The sequence below is a fragment of the Sminthopsis crassicaudata genome, chromosome 6 (genome assembly GCF_048593235.1).
Source record: "Sminthopsis crassicaudata isolate SCR6 chromosome 6, ASM4859323v1, whole genome shotgun sequence".
Classification (NCBI taxonomy): domain Eukaryota; kingdom Metazoa; phylum Chordata; class Mammalia; order Dasyuromorphia; family Dasyuridae; genus Sminthopsis; species Sminthopsis crassicaudata.
In genome coordinates this window covers 124,778,064-124,800,499 of record NC_133622.1, presented here as the reverse complement: position 1 = coordinate 124,800,499, position 22,436 = coordinate 124,778,064, and the positions used below count along the sequence as shown (strand labels likewise).

General features: G+C 36.1%; 1 protein-coding gene across 1 annotated transcript in view; it reads right to left on the bottom strand.

Moving 5' to 3' along the window:
* The window catches only part of HADH (hydroxyacyl-CoA dehydrogenase), a 51,702-nt gene that overhangs the window by 18,991 nt on the left and 10,275 nt on the right, over positions 1–22,436 (bottom strand). The window contains exons 2-3 of the mRNA XM_074272861.1: positions 7,096–7,224; positions 6,267–6,424 (exon numbers count right to left, since the gene is read on the bottom strand). Of these exons, the coding sequence (XP_074128962.1) occupies positions 6,267–6,424; positions 7,096–7,224 (287 nt within the window). The remainder of the gene's footprint in view (positions 1–6,266; positions 6,425–7,095; positions 7,225–22,436) is intronic.

Genomic DNA, 22,436 nt, shown 5'->3' with positions numbered 1-22,436 from the left:
CTTATTCCTACTGTGCCACCTTGTGGAAAACTAGACAATGAGCAGTCTAAAAGAGATAAGTTGAATACTTCATGAACCCAGGTCATTATTAGTCAATGGTCACTGGAAGGAATATAAGAATGACAGGCTTGGCCTCTGCTTAAAGAGGCAACCATGATTTGTCTGAAATATAGAGGAAAAACAACGCATTCTACTGGAATAAAATCATTCAGTCACTAAAAGAACAATGGGCTAAAAAAAAAAAAAAAAAACCCAATGATGAAGCATATAACTTACTTATGCCATAATTTCAAATAAGCTGAAGGTAGGTTCTCTCAAATAAGCTGAAGGTAGGTTCTCTCAAACAAGCTCAAACAGCAGAGTTATTCTCAATTTAAAAGCAAGGAAATTTTATTTTGATTTTGGTGAATTGATTTATGTTAGATGATAAGTCACTTAGTTTAGTGACTTTCAATATAACTTTCAATGTCCCAGACAATTCCTTTGGACCTACTTATTAAGTCCTAGGGAGTTAAGAGTCTGTATAGTGGAGGGAGGTACCATACAAAGAAAATGAACATTTTTATGCAAGCTTATATTTTAAAGATTTACAAAGTGTTTTCCTCACATCAACTCTGGGTGATAGAAGGGTGATAGTTGTTACATTATCTTTATTTTAAAACATAAATGAGAAAACCAAGATTCAGAAATAATAATTGCTATTAATAGAAATAAATAAGCACAATAAATAATATAAATAATAATATTCACTTTAAGGTTTGCAAAGCAATTTACAAATACCACCTCATTTTATTATTAAACCCATAAGGGTTTAGTATTCCCATTTTACAGATGAGGAAACTGAGGCTAAAATTAAGTGACTTCCAGGATCATACATCTAACTGTTTAAAGACATATTTGAATTCAGGTCTTCCCAACTATAGGATAAAAGTTCTATTCACTGTACTACCTGGCTGATTAATAATTTGCTCAATAGCCACAGATAAAGACTGATTAAGCTGGGTATCACAAAGATAAAAATAATACAGTCCCTGCCTTTGAGGAGCTCTCTCCTGGCTTCATCAACTTTCTGGCCTTCTATATCTTCTGGCCACCAGCCTCCTCACCATGAAAATTCCTCTATGCTGAAGCTGTTCTCAGGACCATTGTTTCATGAAGGGTCCACGCATGTACATTCCTTTAACTCTTGTCACATGGAGTTTTGCCTCTTTAAGAGGCTCTCAGCAGTGTTACTACTGGGCTTATAATCCAAAGATATCTTAGAAGGGAAAGGGACCTGTATGTGCAAGAATGTTTGTGGCAGCCCTTTTTGTAATGGCCAGAAACTGGAAACTAAATGGATGCCCATCAATTGGAGAATTGTGGTATATGAATATTATGGAATATTATTGTTCTGTAAGAAATGGCCAACGGGATGATTTCAGGAAGGCCTGGAGACACTTACAGGAACTGATGCTGAGTGAAATGAGCAGGACTAAGAGATCATTATATGCTTCAACAACAATACTATATGATGATCAATTCTGATGGACATGGCCATCTTCAACAATGAGATGAGCCAAATCAGTTCTAATAGAGCAGTAATGAATTGAACCAGCTACACTTAGCGAAAGAACTCTGGGAGATGACTATGAACCACTACATAGAATTCCCAATCCCTCTATTTTTTGTCTGCCTGCATTTTTTATTTCCTTCACAGGCTAATTATATATTATTTCAAAGTCCGATTCTTTTTGTACAGCAAATAACTATGGATATGTATACATATATTGCATTTAATTTATACTTTAACATATTTAACATGTATTGATCAACCTGCCATCTGGGGGAGGGGTGGGGGAAAGGAGGGGAAAAATTGGAACAAAAAGTTTTGCAATTGTCAATGCTGAAAAATTACCCATGCATATATCTTGTAAATAAAAAGTTTCAATAAAATAATTTTAAAAAAAAGAAGAGGCCCTCTTCTACCTGGCTCTGCCTCAAGTGTGAACTCCTCCTGATATGGTTATCGTCCCCCATGTAAGCTCTATAAAGACTCTCTTATATCGTGCACTTTCAACCCCAAAGCTTATCACAGTTCCCTGCATAATCAGTGCTTATTCCAGCATATTCTTTCACCATGCTGCTGTTGTTGTTCAGTTGTATCTATGGAATTTTCTTGGCAAAGATATTGGATTGGTGAGCCATTTCTTTCTCCAATGTGCTTTCATTTTACAAATGAGGAACTGAGGCAAATAGGGGTTAAATAACTTGCCCAAGATCATACAGCTAATAAATATCTGGGGCCTGATGCTCTCTTCATTGTGCCACCTAGCTGCCCACTATGCTCAATTTTTGTGCTAAGCATTTTATAAATATTATCTCATTTGATCCTTACAACAATCCTCTAAGATAGGCGCTATCTCCATTTTATTTATAGCTGAGAAATCTGAGGAAGACCTTTAAAGGATAAGTAACTTAACCCTCCTCACACAATATTATATCTGAAGTAAGATTTAAACTCAGGATTTTCTGATTAAAAACCTAGGAATCTACACCCTGCTAGGAGCTTAGTGCCCCCAAAGTCTCTTTCAATGTTTTACATGACTGTACATGTATAACCTGTATCAAAGTGCTTACCAACCTAGGAATTGGGAAGGGAGAGAAGAAAGGGAAAGAACTTGGAAGTCAAAATTTAAAAACAAGTGTCTAATTTATTTTTACATGTTGTAAGGATCCTTTAAATGGGCAGCCATGGTGCAACAGGAAACTGAGTGGCCCAGAAGTAATCTCTGTGGATATATGACTGCCATGTCAGTCCTATATTGAGATAGCTTCGTAATGGGCTCTCTCGCTGCTTGGCTGTGTGTGTGACCTCACAAGCCCTTTATGAGCCAACTGCAGGCAGTAAGTCGCTCTCTTTAACCTAGCTCCCTAACTTGGGGTAGCTGAGCCAAGCTGATGGAGGTGTTCACTAAGGAGTTAACAAGTCAGGTCATTAAGTCAGGGCATTATATGAGTATGTATAATAAAAGCTTTTAAGATTACACGTGGCTGTTCTTGGGCGTGCTAAACTACTATTCAAGAAATCGTGGTCAGAGACCTTTGAAGGCCTCAGAGAAGGCGAACCGGGTAGAGTTGACACTGCAAAGGTCAGTGGTCAAAGGTACTCTGTTGGGCCTAGAGCAGACTGGTAATATTAACTGCTAGGAGGACATGTTAACAACATGTGATTGAGAAAAAACAAAATTTTATTTGGAAGGAAATATAACTACATTTTTCTTGGATCATCTTAAAAAAAAATAAAATTAAAAGTTAAGTCTTCTTTAGCTCTGATATCTCAAGTTACTGCCACCTTAGGAATTGATGATGTTTGTCAAAAACCACAAACTTTAATGTTAATGCTGAAAATGAGCTCAAGAATCAATCATAAAAAAGCCTAGATTTAGATAATTAGTTTAATTTCATTTTACTGATGAGTCACATAAGACCCAGAAAGTTTAAATGATTTATCCAAGATCTCTTACTACGTGTAGTAAGTGATTCTAGGTCTGACTCTTACTCCAGTGCCAGTAACCCCTACTGATAAGGAACCCGTGTTTCAGCAACATGACTTAGCTCTAGCACCAACTTGTCTCACAGAAGCACAAGGACAGGGCTGTAAGAATAGTTTTATACTATGTTCTGTGAAGGTAGGGCTTCTCTAATTACCTTTTCCATGTATCTTTCCATCTAGAGTTGATTTCCTTAGTTTTTGCTTTCTGAAAGCTATTTGAGAGAAACTTTATTTTGTTACAGCTTTATCCTGCCTCATTCCAATTCCAAGCGTTCCAAGCTAGGAAAAGTTTTGTTCCTATGTGTATTCTCTGAACTACATAAGGTCAAATAATAGGTTACTGGAAAACAATTCATATTTAGATGTGGCCTCAAAGTCCAAGACCAAGATCTTGGTCTCAAGACCCAGAAAACCATCCATATAGAAGGTAAAGAAAAAGAAAACATAATTGACTAGGATAAGTAACACAACAGTTATTTTTTTTGAACTAGTCGCATATCCAAATAGCACACTGGTGATTAAGCATGCCATCAACAGCTATCTTTGTATTGTAAATTTTATATAATCATAGTCTTCAATTGCCTTTAAGTCTGTGGCTTCCATAGCAAAGCTGCTACTCATAAAATAAAATAATTTTAAAATCACAGAGCTGCAAAGGAACCCTTAGAGATCTTCTAGCCCAGTCCCTCTCATTTTGCAGATAAGAGAACTAGAACTGACACTTAGAAATGAAATGCGAGATTATTCAGAAGGATGAAGTAAGAAATAGTTTCAATTTCTAAGGGTAATAAAACATTCTAACACTAACTCTACTGGAAGAGACATTGATGCTGATGATGATTCTCTGGCCCACTGTGCTAAAGACGTATTGATTTCCTTCCTGCTAACATAGGCCTTATTTTCAACTGAAAGATGAACAGAGCTAAACTTGTCAATCATGTTCATTATGTACTGATACAAGACAATCAGGGGATAGATACTCATCTACTGAATTCCTATGTGAGGAAATCCTCCTCTATCAGTAAAGGATAGCACAATTCATAGGTCACACAAGGATAGTGTATGTCAGAGATAGGACAGAAACTGAAATCTGTCTGGTTTTGAGACCAGACCTCTATCCTCTACAGCCCAGATTCTTAAATTGTGGTTCATGATCCCATATGAGGTCTTGTAACTAAATGTGGGGAATGACAAAATTATGATTTATTCTCAGTCAGTGTTTAATGTGTATACCTATTTCATATACTTATATACCTGGGGTCACCTAAAAATTTCTTGGGTGAAAATAAGTCACAAGAAGAAAGGATTTAATAAGCTCTACTCTACACTATGTTGTTCCTCTTACAAAAAAAAACCATACCCAATCCAAAATGATGTCCTTACTCTTGTTTTCTGCCTCCTTCTTCTGCTTCTTCTAAGAATAATATTTCCATCTGTAAAATCCTATCCATTCTTTAAGGTCCTTTTCTTGCACTAAAGCTTTTCACAAGTAGTATTTCTTTTTCTGTCACCTCTTCCACCGAAGGCTTTCTGATGCCCTGTGATTGATGAAGTGAGAGCCCTTTGAACAATGGTATATAGTGATAATAATTTGATTTGGAGTCAGAAGTCCTATGTTTGAATCTGAGTTCTGTCACTTTCTAGGATTAAGACTAGCTCTTTCTAAGTCTCAGTTCTTTCATATGCAAAGTATTATAATATTTGTCTCATCTGTACAGGACTGATGGAAGGAAAGTATTTTATATAATTCTTTAAGGTTTACAGACATGACTATCATTATCAATACCTTGAGGGTAAAACTGTCTTATTCAACTTTGTATCCCCTATGGGAGGAGGAGAGAAGGGGCAGACACAGAATTCCTTGCATACAATAGAGACTCAATAAATACTGAATATATTCAACAATTAAGTTAAAGAAGCATATATTAAACATAGTTTTGTGTTTATTAAGCACCATACTGGATACTGAGGGAATAAAGACAAAAATTAAATAGTCTCTGCTTCAAGAACTTTCCAATATATTTTAAAACAAAGTAATTTTGTGGGCCAAGAATACTAATAACAGAAAAATACAGGAAAGGCCTCTTGTCGGAGATGGAATATGAGCTAAGTATTGAAGAAAACTAGGAATATTAGCTAATTCTAGCTAAAGAACAGCACTCTACTAAAGGCACAGAGAAGGGTGTGGGAATGTATATATAATAACTATGCTAATTTGGCTGGAAAGTAGAATACCCAAGAGGGAATAATAGGTAATGTGCCCAAAAGAGGGGTTAGCATAAGATTTTGAAAGATTTTAGGTGCCAGAAGGGGAAATTATATTTTATACTAACAGGGAGACATCCAGGCAGGAAAGTGATTTGGTCAGATCTGTTTTAGGAATACCATTTTAGCAGATCTATAGAGAGTGGATTGGAGATGGGAGGGATTGTATATAGATATTAAACTTGTAGGCTATTCCCATAATCAAAATGAGAGGTGCTGAGGGCCTAAACCTCTAATGGTGACTATGTTTGTATAGAAATAAGAACAGATAAGGAGAAATGTGAAGACAAACACGGACTTGGTAACTGACTGGACTGAAGATAAAGAAAACTGAGGTTGACTACAAAGCAGAGCATCTGGATACTTAGAAAGATAACCGAAAATAAGACAATTGACAGAAAGAAGTTAGGAAACAGCATAAGTTTTGGAGAGAAAATGAAAACCATATGGGTGTCTGCATACATACTCTGCTGCAAACTTGTCCAGCCTCTGGAATAACTCATTTTTCAATTTCAGGTTTTCTACAATGGCCTCTATCACCAAGTCAGTGCTGTGAACCACAGAAGCTGCATCTGTGCTCAAAGATATGTTGCTCATAGTCTTCTTAATAAATTCATCACCAGCCTAATAAGTTGGAGGAGAGAGGAGAAAAAAGTCATATATTTCATTTGAAAATATTCATAATGTTGCCAAAATAAAGTGGGAAAGAAAGAAACCAATGTGCCTCAAGAAATAGTGCTTGTGCAGAAAAAGAAATCTTTATAATACCTCATTTCAAAGACCTTATTCTATCAGTCTAGTTCTAAATAAAAGTTTCCAATCATTATGTTCACAACTGTTTGTCCCAGGCTAAACTACTAAAAAAGCAATGTCAATTCTCAAAATAGTCAAGAATACTACATTCTTTAGTATCATTCTTTCTAGCCAATAAGGATATGGGGCAGGATGAAAAAAAATGGATAGTCTAGCATAAGTTTTGTCAAATTTAAATGCTTCCTTTATTTTCCATTAATAAAAGTATTGTCTGGTTCTATAATCTATGATAAGGCATTGTTAAGTAAGTATTTATTGCTCAAGAACAAATCAGAGATGTTGAGGGAGTTGAAAACTATGTTCCCAATTCACTTTTTGGGGCCCCTTGAATCATAAAAGAATACCTAATGCCCCTCTCCCTCACCATTATATTTGCTCAACAGAAAAATGCTATCTTCTTGGACCCCTTAAAAAATGTACTCCATACAAAAAGCACAATTTCCAAATGGCCTGATCTGAAGGTATCAAGACTAAGATGTTACCTGAGGATTTTCTGCAAACTTCTTTTTGGCCACTCTCTGGAGATTCCCTTCAATTCCTTTTTTGGACTTGGCCAGAATCTCATCTGACTGGTCCACCAACACAACCATGTGTCCAGTTGATGCAGCAACCTTAGACAAAAGAAACACGATCCACAAAAAGTTAACTAGCCAAAAAAACAATGGGATTAAAAATTCCCTTACAATTAAACCTGAGTTGGCTTTTTTTTTTTTTTCTCCCAGTATAAACAAGATTCTCTATCATAATTACTGAGGCTAACTCTGGGAATATAAATCACTTAACTCATAAAAATGACTGACATAAAAATGTCAAGAAAACCTGGGTTCAAATCATCTCAAATGCCATTATCAGTGTGGTCCTGGACAGGTAACATCTCTGTGCCAAAGTCTGATTTGATGGCTGCTATGGGGGAAAATGAGACAGGAGATGGGATAGAGCATTGGGCCTGGTTGGAGTCAAGAAATTAAAATGAGGACTTCCGGCCAAGATGGCGGCGTGTAGGCAGACAGCTGCTTGAGCTCCTCGTTTTCTCTCAGAACTTACTTCATGACAAGCCTCTGACTTAATGCTTGACCCAGAAAGAAATCCACAAATAATCACCAAGAGAAGACATCCTTGAAAGTCGCCAGAAAACGTCTGTGTTTGCTCGGGGGAGGGTCAATCAGACTGGGCACAGACTGAGGGCAGGCAGCCAGAGCAAGACAGGCAGCTCACACAGCTCAGACCAGAAGGGGGGGGAAGGGGGGAGGTGTGATCTCTGCCGTTTCTGCGAAAGGGCTTTTGCCCCAGTGTGGATGCTCCGTCTTGGCAGCAAGCCAGGAGCGGCTGGGAGGGTGTAAACACCGGAGGTGAAGATTAAAACCCCAGAAAGCCAGCATCTCTCAGAGCCCGGCCACCCCCAACCCCCACTTGGACTGACTCGGTGCGTTCTCAGAGTCTCAGAGCGCAGACTCAGTACAGTCATAGCTGTTCTGTTAGTGGCTCTCTGCTGCCCTACCCCCAGTCTGTAGAGGAAGCCCATTAATACCATCCAGCCCCATCCCCTGCAAAACAGACCAATTGTTTCTCTTGTCAGTTTGTTTTCTTTGATTCCTACTCTGACAAAATGAACAAAAAATTCAAAAGGGCTCTAACCATTGACAGCTTCTGTGTGGAGAGGGAGCAGACTTCAAATGCTGAGGAGACTAGGAACAGACTGTCCCCCAGATGTATCCCCTGGGAGGGATATAAGCTGCTCCTCAATACAAAAGAACCTCATAGAGGAAATCAAAAAGGCTCTCACAAGAGAGCTGGAAGAGAAATGGGAAAAGGAAAGGGAAGCTTGGCAAGAGAGCCTGGAGAAGTCATCCCATGCATTCAAAGACAGAGTGGATAAAGAAATCAAATCATTGAGAAACAAGATTAGTGAGCTGGAAAAGGTAAACAACTCCAAGGAAAACAGGATTAGTGAGCTGGAAAAGGTAAACAACTCCAAGGAAAACAGGATTATTGAGCTGGAAAAAGAAATCAGCTCTCTAAAAAATAAAATGGATAAAATGGAAAAAAATTCCATAGAAGATAAAAACTCAATTGGACAATTACAAAGAGATATAAAAAAAGTGAGTGAAGAAAATACATCATTGAAAATTAGACTGGAACAAGTAGAAATGAATGACTCAAGGAGAAACCAAGAGGTAGTCAAGCAAAACCAGAGAAATGAAACAATTGAAAAGACTGTCAAGTACCTTACCAGAAAGACAACAGACCTGGAAAACAGATCCAGGAGAGACAATTTGAGAATAATCGGACTCCCTGAAAAATGGGAGGAAAAAAAGAGCTTGGACACCATTTTCGAGGAAATTATCAAAGAGAACTGCCCAGACATTCTGGAAACAGAGGGTAAAATGGACATTGAAAAAATTCATCGATCACCTACTGAAAGGGACCCTAAAAATCAAAACGCCAAGAAATATAGTGGCCAAGTTCAAGAACCATCAGACAAAGGAAAAGATATTGGAAGCTGCTAGAAAAAAACAATTCAGATATGGAGGATCCACAATAAGGATAACCCAGGATCTAGCAGCGTCCACATTAAAAGAACGCAGGGCCTGGAACATGATATTCCGAAAGGCTAAGGAACTTGGTATGCAGCCAAGAATAACTTACCCAGCAAGAATGAGCATCGTTTTCCAGGGAAGAAGATGGACATTTAACGAAATAAATGAATTCCATCTATTTTTGATGAAAAAACCAGACCTACATAAAAGGTTTGATCTTCAAATACAGAACTCAAGAGATTTCTAAAAAGGTAAAAAGAAATCTTGAGAACTATACTTCTGTCAAAAAAATATGTAAAGAACATATGTACAATTTGTCTTAGAAACTAGAGGTGGAAAGGAGATTATATCATAAAAAAGTGTAAAGTGGTGGTACTACATCTCATGAAGAGGCAAAGGTAACCTATTATATCTGAGAGAAAGAAAGGAGGAAGATGAACATAGCGTGTATCAATAGACATATTCGATTTATGGTGAAACTTCTTCCACTTCATTGAAAAGTGGAAGGAGTAAGCTAAGGGGAAGGGAATACAGTAATTTCGAGGAAAAGGGGTAAAATAAGGGGAGGATCTTTAAGGTGGGGGAGGGATCCTAAAAAGGGAGGGCTGTGAAAAGCAAGTGGTGTTCACCAGTTTAATACTGGATAGGAGGGTAAAAGGGAAGGAAAGGGGAAAAGCATAAGCAGGGGTTAATAGGATGGCAAGCAATATAGAATTAGTCCTTCTAACCATAAATGTGAATGGGGCAAACTGCCTCATAAAGAGGAAGCAGTTAGCAGACTGGATTAAAAGTCAGAATCCTACTATATGTTGTTTACAGGAAACACACCTGAAACAGGGTGAGACATTCAAACTAAAAGTAAAAGGGTGGAGCAGAATCTTTTATGCTTCAGGCAAAACCAAAAAAGCAGGAGTAGCCATCCTCATCTCAGATCAAGCAAAAACAAAAATTGATCTAATTAAAAGAGATAAGGAAGGGCATTATATCCTGCTAAAGGGCAACATCAATAATGAAGCAGTATCAATATTAAACATATATGCACCAAGTGGTGCAGCATCTAAATTCTTAAAAGAGAAATTAAGAGAGCTGCAAGAGGAAATAGATAGCAAAACTATAATAGTGGGAGATCTCAACCTTGCACTCTCAGAATTAGATAAATCAAACCACAAAATAAATAAGAAAGAAGTCAAAGAGGTAAACAGAATACTAGAAAAGTTTGATATGATAGATCTTTGGCGAAAGCTAAATGGAGACAGAAAGGAATATACTTTCTTCTCAGCAGTTCATGGAAACTATATAAAAATTGATCATATACTAGGGCATAAAAACCTCAAAATCAAATGCAGTAAGGCAGAAATAGTAAATGCATCCTTTTCAGACCATAATGCAATCAAAATAACATTTAATAAAAAGCCAGGGGAAAATAGACCAAAAAATAATTGGAAACTAAATAATTTTATACTAAAGAATGATTGGGTAAAACAGCAAATCATACACATAATTAATAACTTCACCCAAGAAAATGACAATAATGAGACATCATACCAAAATGTGTGGGATACAGCCAAAGCAGTAATAAGGGGAAGTTTTATATCTCTACAGGCCTACTTGCATAAAATAGAGAAAGAGAGGGCCAACGAATTGGGCATACAACTAAAATTGCTAGAAAAGGAACAAATTAAAAACCCCCAAACACAAAACTTGAAATTCAAAAAATAAAAGGTGAGATTAATAAAATTGAAGTAAAAAAACTATTGAATTAATTAATAAAACTAAGAGTTGGTTTTATGAAAAAACCAACAAAATAGACAAACCCTTAGTAAACCTGATTAAAAAAAGGAAAGAGAAAAAGCAAATTGATAGTCTTGAAAATGAAAAGGGTGAACTCACCACTAATGAAGAGGAAATTAGAATAATAGTTAGGAGCTACTTTGTTCAACTTTATGCCGATAAATTCGATAACTTAAATGAAATGGAAGAATACCTTCAAAAATATAGCTTGCCCAGATTAACAGAGGAAGAAGTAAGTAGTCTAAATAGTCCCATCTCAGAAAAAGAAATAGACCAAGCTATTAACCAACTTCCTAAGAAAAAGTCCCCAGGACCAGATGGATTTACAGGTGAATTCTACCAAACATTTAAAGAACAACTAACTCCAATGCTATGTAAACTATTTGAAAAAATAGGGATTGAAGGAGTCCTACCAAATTCCTTTTATGACACAGACATGGTACTGATACCTAAACCAGGTAGATCGAAAACTGAGAAAGAAAACTATAGACCAATTTCCTTAATGAATATTGATGCTAAAATCTTAAATAAGATATTAGCAAATAGACTTCAGAAAATCATCCCCAGGATAATACACTATGACCAAGTGGGATTTATACCAGGAATGCAGGGCTGGTTTAATATTAGGAAAACTATTAGTATAATTGACCATATTAATAATCAAATTAATAAAAACCATATGATCATCTCAATAGATGCAGAAAAAGCATTTGATAAAATCCAACATCCATTCCTACTAAAAACGCTTGAGAGTATAGGAATAAATGGACTATTCCTTAAAATAATAAGGAGCATATATTTAAAACCTTCAGTAAACATCATATGTAATGGTGATAAACTAGAACCTTTCCCTGTAAGATCAGGAGTGAAACAAGGTTGCCCACTATCACCATTACTATTCAATATAGTACTAGAAACTCTAGCCTCGGCAATAAGAGCCGAGAAAGAGATTCAAGGAATTAGAGTAGGAAATGAAGAAATCAAATTGTCACTTTTCGCAGATGACATGATGGTATACTTAGAGAACCCCAAAGACTCTGCTAAAAAGCTATTAGAAATAATTCAGAATTTTAGCAAAGTCGCAGGATACAAAATAAATCCACATAAATCCTCAGGATTTTTATACATTACCAACACAATCCAACAGCAAGAGATACAAAGAGAAATTCCATTCAAAATAACAATCGATAGTATAAAATATTTGGGAATATATCTACCAAAGGAGAGTCAGGAATTATATGAGCAAAATTACAAAACACTTGCCACAAAAATAAAGTCAGATTTAAATAATTGGAAAGACATTCAATGCTCTTGGATAGGCCGAGCGAATATAATAAAGATGACAATACTCCCCAAACTAATCTATTTATTTAGTGCTATACCAATCAGACTCCCAAGAAACTATTTTAATGACCTAGGAAAAATAACAACACAATTCATATGGAAGAATAAAAGGTCGAGAATTGCAAGGGAACTAATGAAAAAAAAGTCAGAGGAAGGTGGTCTAAGTGTACCTGATTTAAAGCTATATTATAAAGCAACAGTCACCAAAACCATTTGGTATTGGCTAAGAAATAGACTAGTTGATCAGTGGCATAGGTTAGGTTCACAAGACAAGATAGTGAATAAAAATAGCAATCTAATCTTTGACAAACCCAAAGATCCCAAATTTTGGGATAAGAATTCATTATTTAACAAAAACTGCTGGGAAAACTGGAAATTAGTATGGCAGAAACTAGGCATGGACCCACATTTAACACCACATACTAAGATTAGATCAAAATGGGTCCAAGATTTAGGCATAAAGAACGAAATCATAAATAAATTGGAGGAACATGGGATGGTTTACCTCTCAGACTTGTGGAGGAGGAAGGAGTTTGTGTCCAAGGGAGAACTAGAGACCATTATTGATCACAAAATAGAACATTTTGATTACACCAAATTAAAAAGTTTCTGCACAAACAAAACTAATGCAAACAAGATTAGAAGGGAAGTAACAAATTGGGAAAAAAATTTTACAGTTAAAGGTTCTGATAAAGGCCTCATCTCCAAAATATACAGAGAATTGACTTTAATTTATAAGAAATCAAGCCATTCTCCAATTGATAAATGGTCAAAGGATATGAACAGACAATTTTCAGATGATGAAATTAAAACTATTTCCACTCATATGAAAGAGTGTTCCAAATCACTATTGATCAGAGAAATGCAAATTAAGACAACTCTGAGGTATCATTACACACCTGTCAGATTGGCTAAAATGACAGGAACAAATAACGATGAATGTTGGAGGGGCTGTGGGAAAACTGGGACACTGATGCATTGTTGGTGGAGTTGTGAAAGAATCCAACCATTCTGGAGAGCAATCTGGAATTATGCCCAAAAAGTTATCAAAATGTGCATACCCTTTGACCCAGCCATACTACTACTGGGCTTATACCCCAAGGAACTACTAGAGAAGGGAAAGGGTCCTGTATGTGCCAAAATGTTTGTGGCAGCCCTTTTCATAGTGGCTAGAAGCTGGAAGATGAATGGATGTCCATCAATTGGAGAATGGTTGGGTAAACTATGGTATATGAATGTTATGGAATATTACTGTTCTATAAGAAATGACCAACAGGAGAAATACAGAGAGGCTTGGAGAGACTTACATCAACTGATGCTGAGTGAAACGAGCAGAACCAGAAGATCATTATACACTTCAACAATGATACTGTACGAGGATGTATGCTGATGGAAGTGGATTTCTTCAACATAGAGAAGAGCTAATCCAATTCCAATTGATTAATGATGGACAGAACCAGCTACATCCAGAAAAGGACTGGGAAATGAATGTAAACTGTTATTTTTACCTTCTGAATCCAATTCTTCCTGTGCAACAACAACAAAAAAAAAAAAATTCGGTTCTACACACATATATTGTATCTATACTGTAATATATTTAACATATATAAGACTGCTTGCCATCAGGGGGAGGGGGTTGGGGGAGGAAGGGAAAAAATCTGAATAGAAGTAAGTGCAAGGGATAATGTTGTAAAAAATTACCCATGCATATGTACTGTCAAAAAATGTTATAATTATAAAATAAAATAAAAAATTATTAAAAAAAAAAAAAAAAATACCACATACTAAGATACGATCAAAATGGGTCCAAGATTTAGGCATAAAGAACGAAATCATAAATAAATTGGAGGAACATGGGATGGTTTACCTCTCAGACTTGTGGAGGAGGAAGGAGTTTGTGTTCAATGGAGAACTAGAGACCATTATTGATCACAAAATAGAACATTTTGATTACACCAAATTAAAAAGTTTCTGCACAAACAAAACTAATGCAAACAAGATTAGAAGGGAAGTAACAAATTGGGAAAACATTTTTATAGTTAAAGGTTCTGATAAAGGCCTCATCTCCAAAATATACAGAGAATTGACTTTAATTTATAAGTAATCAAGCCATTCTCCAATTGATAAATGGTCAAAGGATATGAACAGACAATTTTCAGATGATGAAATTAAAACTATTTCCACTCATATGAAAGAGTGTTCCAAATCACTATTGATCAGAGAAATGCAAATTAAGACAACTCTGAGGTATCATTACACACCTGTCAGATTGGCTAAGATGACAGGAACAAATAACGATGAATGTTGGAGGGGCTGTGGGAAAACTGGGACACTGATGCATTGTTGGTGGAGTTGTGAAAGAATCCAACCATTCTGGAGAGCAATCTGGAATTATGCCCAAAAAGTTATCAAAATGTGCATACCCTTTGACCCAGCCATACTACTACTGGGCTTATACCCCAAGGAACTACTAAAGAAGGGAAAGGGACCTGTATGTGCCAAAATGTTTGTGGCAGCCCTTTTCATAGTGGCTAGAAGCTGGAAGATGAATGGATGTCCATCAATTGGAGAATGGTTGGGTAAACTCTGGTATATGAATGTTATGGAATATTATTGTTCTATAAGAAATGACCAACAGGAGAAATACAGAGAGGCTTGGAGAGACTTACATCAACTGATGCTGAGTGAAACGAGCAGAACCAGATCATTATACACTTCAGGAAGTGGATTTCTTCAACATAGTGAAGAGCTAATCCAATTCCAATCGATTAATGATGGACAGAACCAGCTACAACCAGAAAAGGAACACTGGGAAATGAATGTAAACTGTTATTTTTACCTTCTGAATCCAATTCTTCCTGTGCAACAAAAAATTCGGTTCTATACACATATATTGTATCTAGAATATACTGTAATATATTTAACATATATAAGACTGCTTGCCATCTGGGGGAGGGGGTTGGGGGAGGAAGGGAAAAAAATCTGAATAGAAGTAAGTGCAAGGGATAATGTTGTAAAAAATTACCCATGCATATGTACTGTCAAAAAATGTTATAATTATAAAATAAAATTAAAATTAAAAAAAAAAAAGAAAGAAATTAAAATGAGTTCAAATCCAGTCTCAGACACTTATTAGCTATCTGATCTTAGGCAAGTCACTTAACCTGTCTGACAATCTACAGTAAAAGGAAACTGCAAACCACTCAGTAGCTTTGCCAAGAAAACCACATGAACAGTATTGAATGTTATGGTTCATAGGGTCATAAAGAGTTGGGACAGTTGATTGAACAACTAAAAGGGAAAAACTATAAAAAATCAGACAAAGTTATAAAAATAAACTCTTACTTTTTTATTTTTTTAACAACAAATTTCCATTTATTCATATCCATACATACCTACACACATATATACATATATGTATAAACATATACACACATATATGCTGATTATCTCATTTCTTATCCTTTCTAACTCTTCTCTTTTCTACCTACTATCTTGGATCCTTCCCAATATCCCCTCTTCTTCTTCTTCTTTTTTTTAATTATAGCTTGTAAATAAAAAGATAGGCGGACAAAAATAGAAGGATTGGGAATTCAATTACTGATGTTGATCTTAAACATATAGCATACTTTCCATATAAAAAACAAACAATTTGTCCATGTTAAGTTCCTTGAAAATGATCTTTGATATTGGCTCTTAAATGTTAAATTTTTTACTGAGTTCAAGCTTGAAAGTAAATCTTGAAAATCCGCAAGCTTGTTGAATGTCCATTTTTTTCATTCAATATTATGGCTAATTTTGCTGATTACGCTATTTCTGCCCACAAGCCAGAATTTTTTTGAGTGCCAATGCATATGATTTCAGGACCTGCAGTCTTTTACTGTGGCTGCTCATAAGTCTTGTACAATTCTAACTGTAGCTCCTGCATATTTGAATTGTTTTTTCCTTGTTTCTTGCAAAATTTTCTCTTTGAGATCTGGGATTTCTAAATTTACCAATAATAATAATAATAATAATAATAATAATAATACATATTTTTCACAAAGGAACTCTTTGAGGTGGTGATTGGATTTTTTCTTTCTCTATTTTCACCTCATGCTCTATCATTCCATGACAATTTTCTTGGATTATTTCTTTCATTATTGTGTCAAGATTCTTTTTTTTTTTTTTTTTTTGGTCACAGTTTTCAAATAGACCAATTATTCTTATATTTTCTCTTTTTGATCTGTTGTTTTTTTAATAAGATGTTTTACATTCTGTTCTATATTTTCATTCTTTAAATTTTTTTGTTATTTCTTGGTCTTTTATAACTTCACTAGCTTTCCCCAGACCAATTCTAATTTTCAAAGAGTTATTTTCATCTTTAAGACTCTGTATCTAGTTGGTTAACTTTTTTTTTTCATAATCATATTTTTCTTAAATTTTTTTAAGTTTTCTTCTTTTAAATTCTTTTTTGAGTTCTTCTATAAATTCTCTGAGGGGAGAAAGCCATTTAATGTTACTCTGAGTTAGAAATACTTTCTTTACTTCAGTATCCTACTCTGAAAATGAACCTCAGTCATTCCTATTCCCATAGTAATATAAGTTAGTATAGTTAATATAGTTGGGTTATTTCTTCTTTGCTAGTTCATTTTTAAATGAGAAATATTAGTCTAACTCTAATCATGAGGTGGGAGGGAAAGGGAGAATAGTAGTTAAGTTCTTACTAGGTGCTAAGTCAGTACTTAACAATTCTCTAGCTCAGGGTTCACGCCTTTAAAAGGAGTTTACACCTTTAAAAGGAATTAGTTCATTGGTTGTAGGAGTTCCCACAAACCCATTCTCTGGGAGGATAAAAAGAGGCAACATTGAGTCTGGAGGGCAGTCTGGATTGGGTCAAGGACAAGACTTCCCAGGAGAACTTTAGGGAAGCTGAAGAAGATTCAGAGCCAGGATTCAGGAAGAAGGATTTGAGATTCTACCTTCATGCTGATTGGAGGCTTTAGATTCAGAGGGAGCTAGAGACTGAAGCTGGCTGGAGAGATTCTGACAGGAAAAGATTCAAGACTTTGAATGACACAATACAGAACAGCCAAGGCTGCCTCCCCAGAAGCTCCCCAAGAGATCTCCTCCCAGAAACGATTAACAACTCAGAGAAACAGAACATTACAAATAGTGCTTGTGGGTTCACTTCAGCTCTCCCCTCTGGAACCTCAAACCAAAAGCTTTACCCTCCTGCAAGTGCCAGCCCCACTGCTTTTGCACTCACAAAAATAATGCACCACCAGATGTGCTGGTTCCTTCTCACCCAGAGTTGCATCTTTGTAGTACAGCTAAGCCTAGTGTTCGTAATCAGCCAGGATTCACTCACTCTTCCCCAACTCATACTTCAACTTCACATTGTTTCTGGGGAGCTAGCTTGGAGCTAGCACTTGCATTGATTAATCCCCAGGGTCTGTTTTTGGATCTTCTTAGTTTATGCCAGGAGGCTCCCTGTTCTGCCCAAGTCTTCTTGATTTTTCACCAGTCTATGTTCACCTTGAGGCACAAATTTAATCTGTTTGTGGGGGAAATCTGGAGAGCTTGAAATTTATAAGATCTACCATCTTTCCCTCAATTAAAAAAAATTATAGCAGCTTTTTATTATATTCACATCTAGTCTTGAGATACGGGGAGTCATGGTCCTGGTCTCAACTCCTTTTTACTGTTACTTACTAAGCTTTGTCCTGGGTTCAACCTCTGCATTCCTTTACCTCTCTAAGCCATAGTCAGGACTCCAGACTCTACATCCTATGATAGAAATAAATATTTTCTTCCCAGAGAACCCTCTAGTTCTCTCCTCTGGCCTGAAATCAAAGGTAAAAACTCAGCTCTTTTGAAAGGGCCCATAGCCAGCAATATCGCGACCCCACACCTTCTGCATTCAGCAATCATGTACTGGTTCTTTCTTGTCCAGTGATACATTTCAGCAGCACATTTGGGCTTGATCATCCCTTGTTAGCAGAGGTGCCCTTAATCTTTCCCTCAGAAGTCCAACTCTCTATTGTTCAGGAGGTGAAAATTCTTGTAGCTGAGCTGAGGATACCTTGCAACCCAGCTATCCCCAGGGCTCACTGCTTGCTATTTCAGCAGAACTAGCCTGAAGGTATTTACATTTAATTTGGACCAAAGCTAGTCAGGGATCTTTAGATCTTTTCTGATTCTTCTAGGAAGACCACTGTTTTGCCCCAACTCTTGTTTATTTTGGTTGCTCTATAGGACTAGTTTTGCCTTGTTTTTGGAGAAAATCTGGAAAGATTATAATCTTCTGTCCTACTCCACCATTTTCCCAGAATCCTTACTCTTTAGGAGTAAGTCCTCTATTTTATCAAATATCCATTTTCCCAAATAATACTCAATTTCATTGAGTAGGTGATTCTTGATTGTAATCCTGGCTCCTTTGCCTTTTAGAATATCATATAACAAGCCTTTTAGTCCATTAATGTAGAAGCTGCTAAATCCTGTATAATCCACAATACTTGAATTGCTTCTTTCTGGCTGCTTGCATCTTTTTTTCCTAGGACTGGGAGCTCTGGAATTTGGCTATAATATTCTCAAATTTCATCTTAATATCTCCTTTGTGATATAATCAGTAGATTCTTTCAATATTCTATTTTATCCTCTGGTTTTAGAATACAGGAAAGATTTCCTTCATAATTTCTTAATATGATATCTAATTTCTCTCTCTCTCTCTGTATCTCTTCTCTTACTTATAATGGCTTTTAGGTAATCCAATAATTCTTAAATTAACTCTCCTGGATCTTTTTTTTTCTTTTTGTAGATTTTTTTCTTCTATTTTTTCTTCTTCTTCTTTTTTTTTTTTTGTTTGAATGATTCTTAATGTATTATCTAGTTATTAGCTTACACTTGACCAACTAATTTTTAAGGAATTATCTCTATTTTCTTCAGCAAACTTTTTTTATCTCCTTTCTGATTTGACCAGTTTTATTTTTTAAAGAGTTGTTTTCAGTGAAGTTTTATATCACTTTTTTCCATTATTTATGCTTTCTTTATCAAGCTGTTGGCTCCTTTTTCACAATTTTCTTGCATTATTCTTGTTTATTTTTAATTTTTTTCTATTTCATATTTGATTTTTAAATTCTTTTTAAGAGAGTTCTTTTGGGGCCTGAAACCAATTCACATTGTCTTTGAGGACTTGCATATAGGGGGCAACTAGCTGGTGTAGTGTATAGAGCACCAGCCCTGAAGTCAGGAAGATCTGAGTTCAAATCTGGCTTCAGACACAACACTTCTCCTGGCTCTATGACTCTGGACAAATCATTTAACCCCACTTGCCTCAGCAAAAAACAACAAAAACAACAACAAAAATTTGCATGTAACTATTTTGACAGTGTTGTTTTTTAAGGTTTTAGCTTGAATGTCCCCTTTCACCATAGTAATGTTTTATGTTTAGATTCCTTTTTTTGCTCATATTTCCAGCCTATTTTATGATTTTTCATTTTATGTTAAAGTTGGGTTCTAGAGTGTAGAGGGCACCATCCCAAGCTTCTTATGCTGGGGCTCAGGGCCTTGCTGCTGGTTTGTCCCTCAAATGAGGCCTCATTTCTCTGGCTTGCTCACAGAGTCAAACCTTTCCTGATGACCCTCCGAGCTGTTCTAGACTAAAAAATGCTTTACTGATCAAAAATTGGTTTTGTAGAGTTCTTCTAAGGTTGTGTGAAAGAGAATTAGGAGAAGTGAGGCCTGCCTAACTCCACCATCTTGGTTCCAAAAGTCTATGTCCTCTTTCTATGTAAACTCCTTTTAACTGCTCTAATAAAGATAAAGTTCTTAGGAATTATACATATCATCTTCCCATATAGGAATGTAAACAGTTTACCTTTATTGAGTTCCTTATGATTACTCCTAAATGTTTACCTTTTTATGTGTCTCAAACTTGTATTTGAAAGTCATATTTTCTAGTCAGCTCTGGTCTTTTTTATCAGCAATGCTTAGAAGTTCTTTATTTCATTAAATATCCACCTTCTCTCCTGAAAGATTATATTTAATTTTGCTGGCCAAATTCTTTTTTTTTTTTTTTTTGCTATTTGCTCATTTTTCCAGACTATTCCTTTACTTAAGACTTTAACATAAAGTTGGGATCACTTACCTTGGGATGAGCATAGTCCCAAGCTTCAATCTTTTTTGTTTTGAGATCTGCATCTGGAAGTCTGCAAGTGTTTGTGCTTCCAAGGTGATGTAGAGAGAGTATGCTTACTGCTCTCTAGCTCTGTGCTCTGGTCTTTACTCAGGAAGGGCCCCTAGTTTCCCTGTAGCTGCAAATGCTAGTGCTCCTCTTTGCTTTAGAATTCCCACCAGGTCTTCTGCTCCCTTATAATTGATCCTATAAGTACTCCTTTCCATCCTAGAACTTCAACATAGAACTGCATATTGTTAATAAAGTTACCAATCAGCCCCAGCTCCAGCCAGTGCCTACAAAAAAGTGCCCCATGTAATCGCTCTGATTAGTTATCTGATCCCCTCTGGGGTGAGAGATCCTGACAAAAATGCATCTTACTGAATGCACACACCAGAGAAAATGTTACATCAACAAGAAAACAAAGTAATTAAAAGATATGCTAGGCAACTGTTTCAAGAGGACAAAAGCATGTGTGTCAAATGAGGCATGTGTGTCAAATGACCTTGTACCAAAGTGATTAAGCAGATAAAATTATGTTTATTTTCCTAGTTCATCTGGGACAAATAAAGCATAACTAAAGTAGAAAGTAAAAAAGTTAGGAAGTAAGCTGTTGACTAATCCCACTTAGTTATCACATTTTCATTACAAAAGAAGTGGTGCAAGAAATCATATTTATTAGTGAACTCTTTGATTCAGTGAAATGGAAATTGGAAATTACCTTAGCCAGGTAATTTTTTTGGCCATTCTTCAAAGAACTAGAGGATCTTACCTGGTTTTTTTAGTCAAGACTTGAAGGCTCAGTAGCAGTTTGTATATTTGTTTTTAGAAATTCTATTCCTACTTTTCTCTTCCAATTTTTCTCTTGGCTCACTGACAGTATATAACATGAGCCATCTAGTAGACAAGTAAGAAGGGTGACTTCTATGCAAATTCAAATTTGGACCCAGGAAGGTCATAAGAATAGGAAAAACTACTTATGAAAAGTGAGAAATGTAATCACAGTGAACAATAATTGTCATACATATAGTTCATTAAATTTTCCACAGTACTTTGACAGAGGTACTACCGATGGTATTTTCCATTTTACAGATGAAGAAACTGAAGTTCAGAAAGGGTTGTCTATAATCATAAAGCCAATAAGTGTCAGTACCAGGATATGAGCCCAGGCCTTCCCTAACTATAAGTCTAATTAGACATCATACTGAGGTTTCATAAATTTTTTTCCATTAGTATAAAAGTTCCAAGCTCCAGCTTCCAGCCTTTTTTATCATCTTATACTATGCAGAACACTGTCCCGGGCTAGTTGGGTAAGATGCCAAATTGAAGAAGACAATTTACAAGAGGAATACCACACACACACACACACACACACACACACACACACACACACACACACAAACAAGTTATTAATGCAAGCTGCTAGAGAAGCCTTGCTGCTTGCCCACAGTCCTATGTCCAATAAGCAGAGCTTGGTAGTTTGTCAATGCTCATGCTAAGGCAGAAATTCTAATGGAAGACTTCCCACTGAACTATGCGGAAACTTCAACTCAAAAATAGAGACAAGATTCAGTCACACAGAGTATTTATTTTTAGAGTAGAGTGCTATAAAAATAGCCAAGGTGAACAGGACCCTTGTCAATGGCCCTAAGCATATTGGGGACAAGGCCACACAAACAGACTAAGGAATCAAATGATGACTTGGGAAGAGGGGATGAATGTAATTAAATTGGAGAGGAGAATCTACCATCAAACTTGTGGCATACCTGCTATTATCTAACTTTGGCAGTAAATATAAACAAATAAATATATTAAATCAAAAAGGTGTGGTAACAACTCTGTTTTTAGGATCATTCCTTTTCTATGACCTAGTTTTGTTCAGTTGTGTCCAACTCTTCATTCTCCCACTTGGGATTTTTTTGGCAAAGATCCTGGAGTGGTTTGCTGTTTCCTTCTCCTGCTCATTTTATAGATAAGGAAACAAGATTAAGTGACT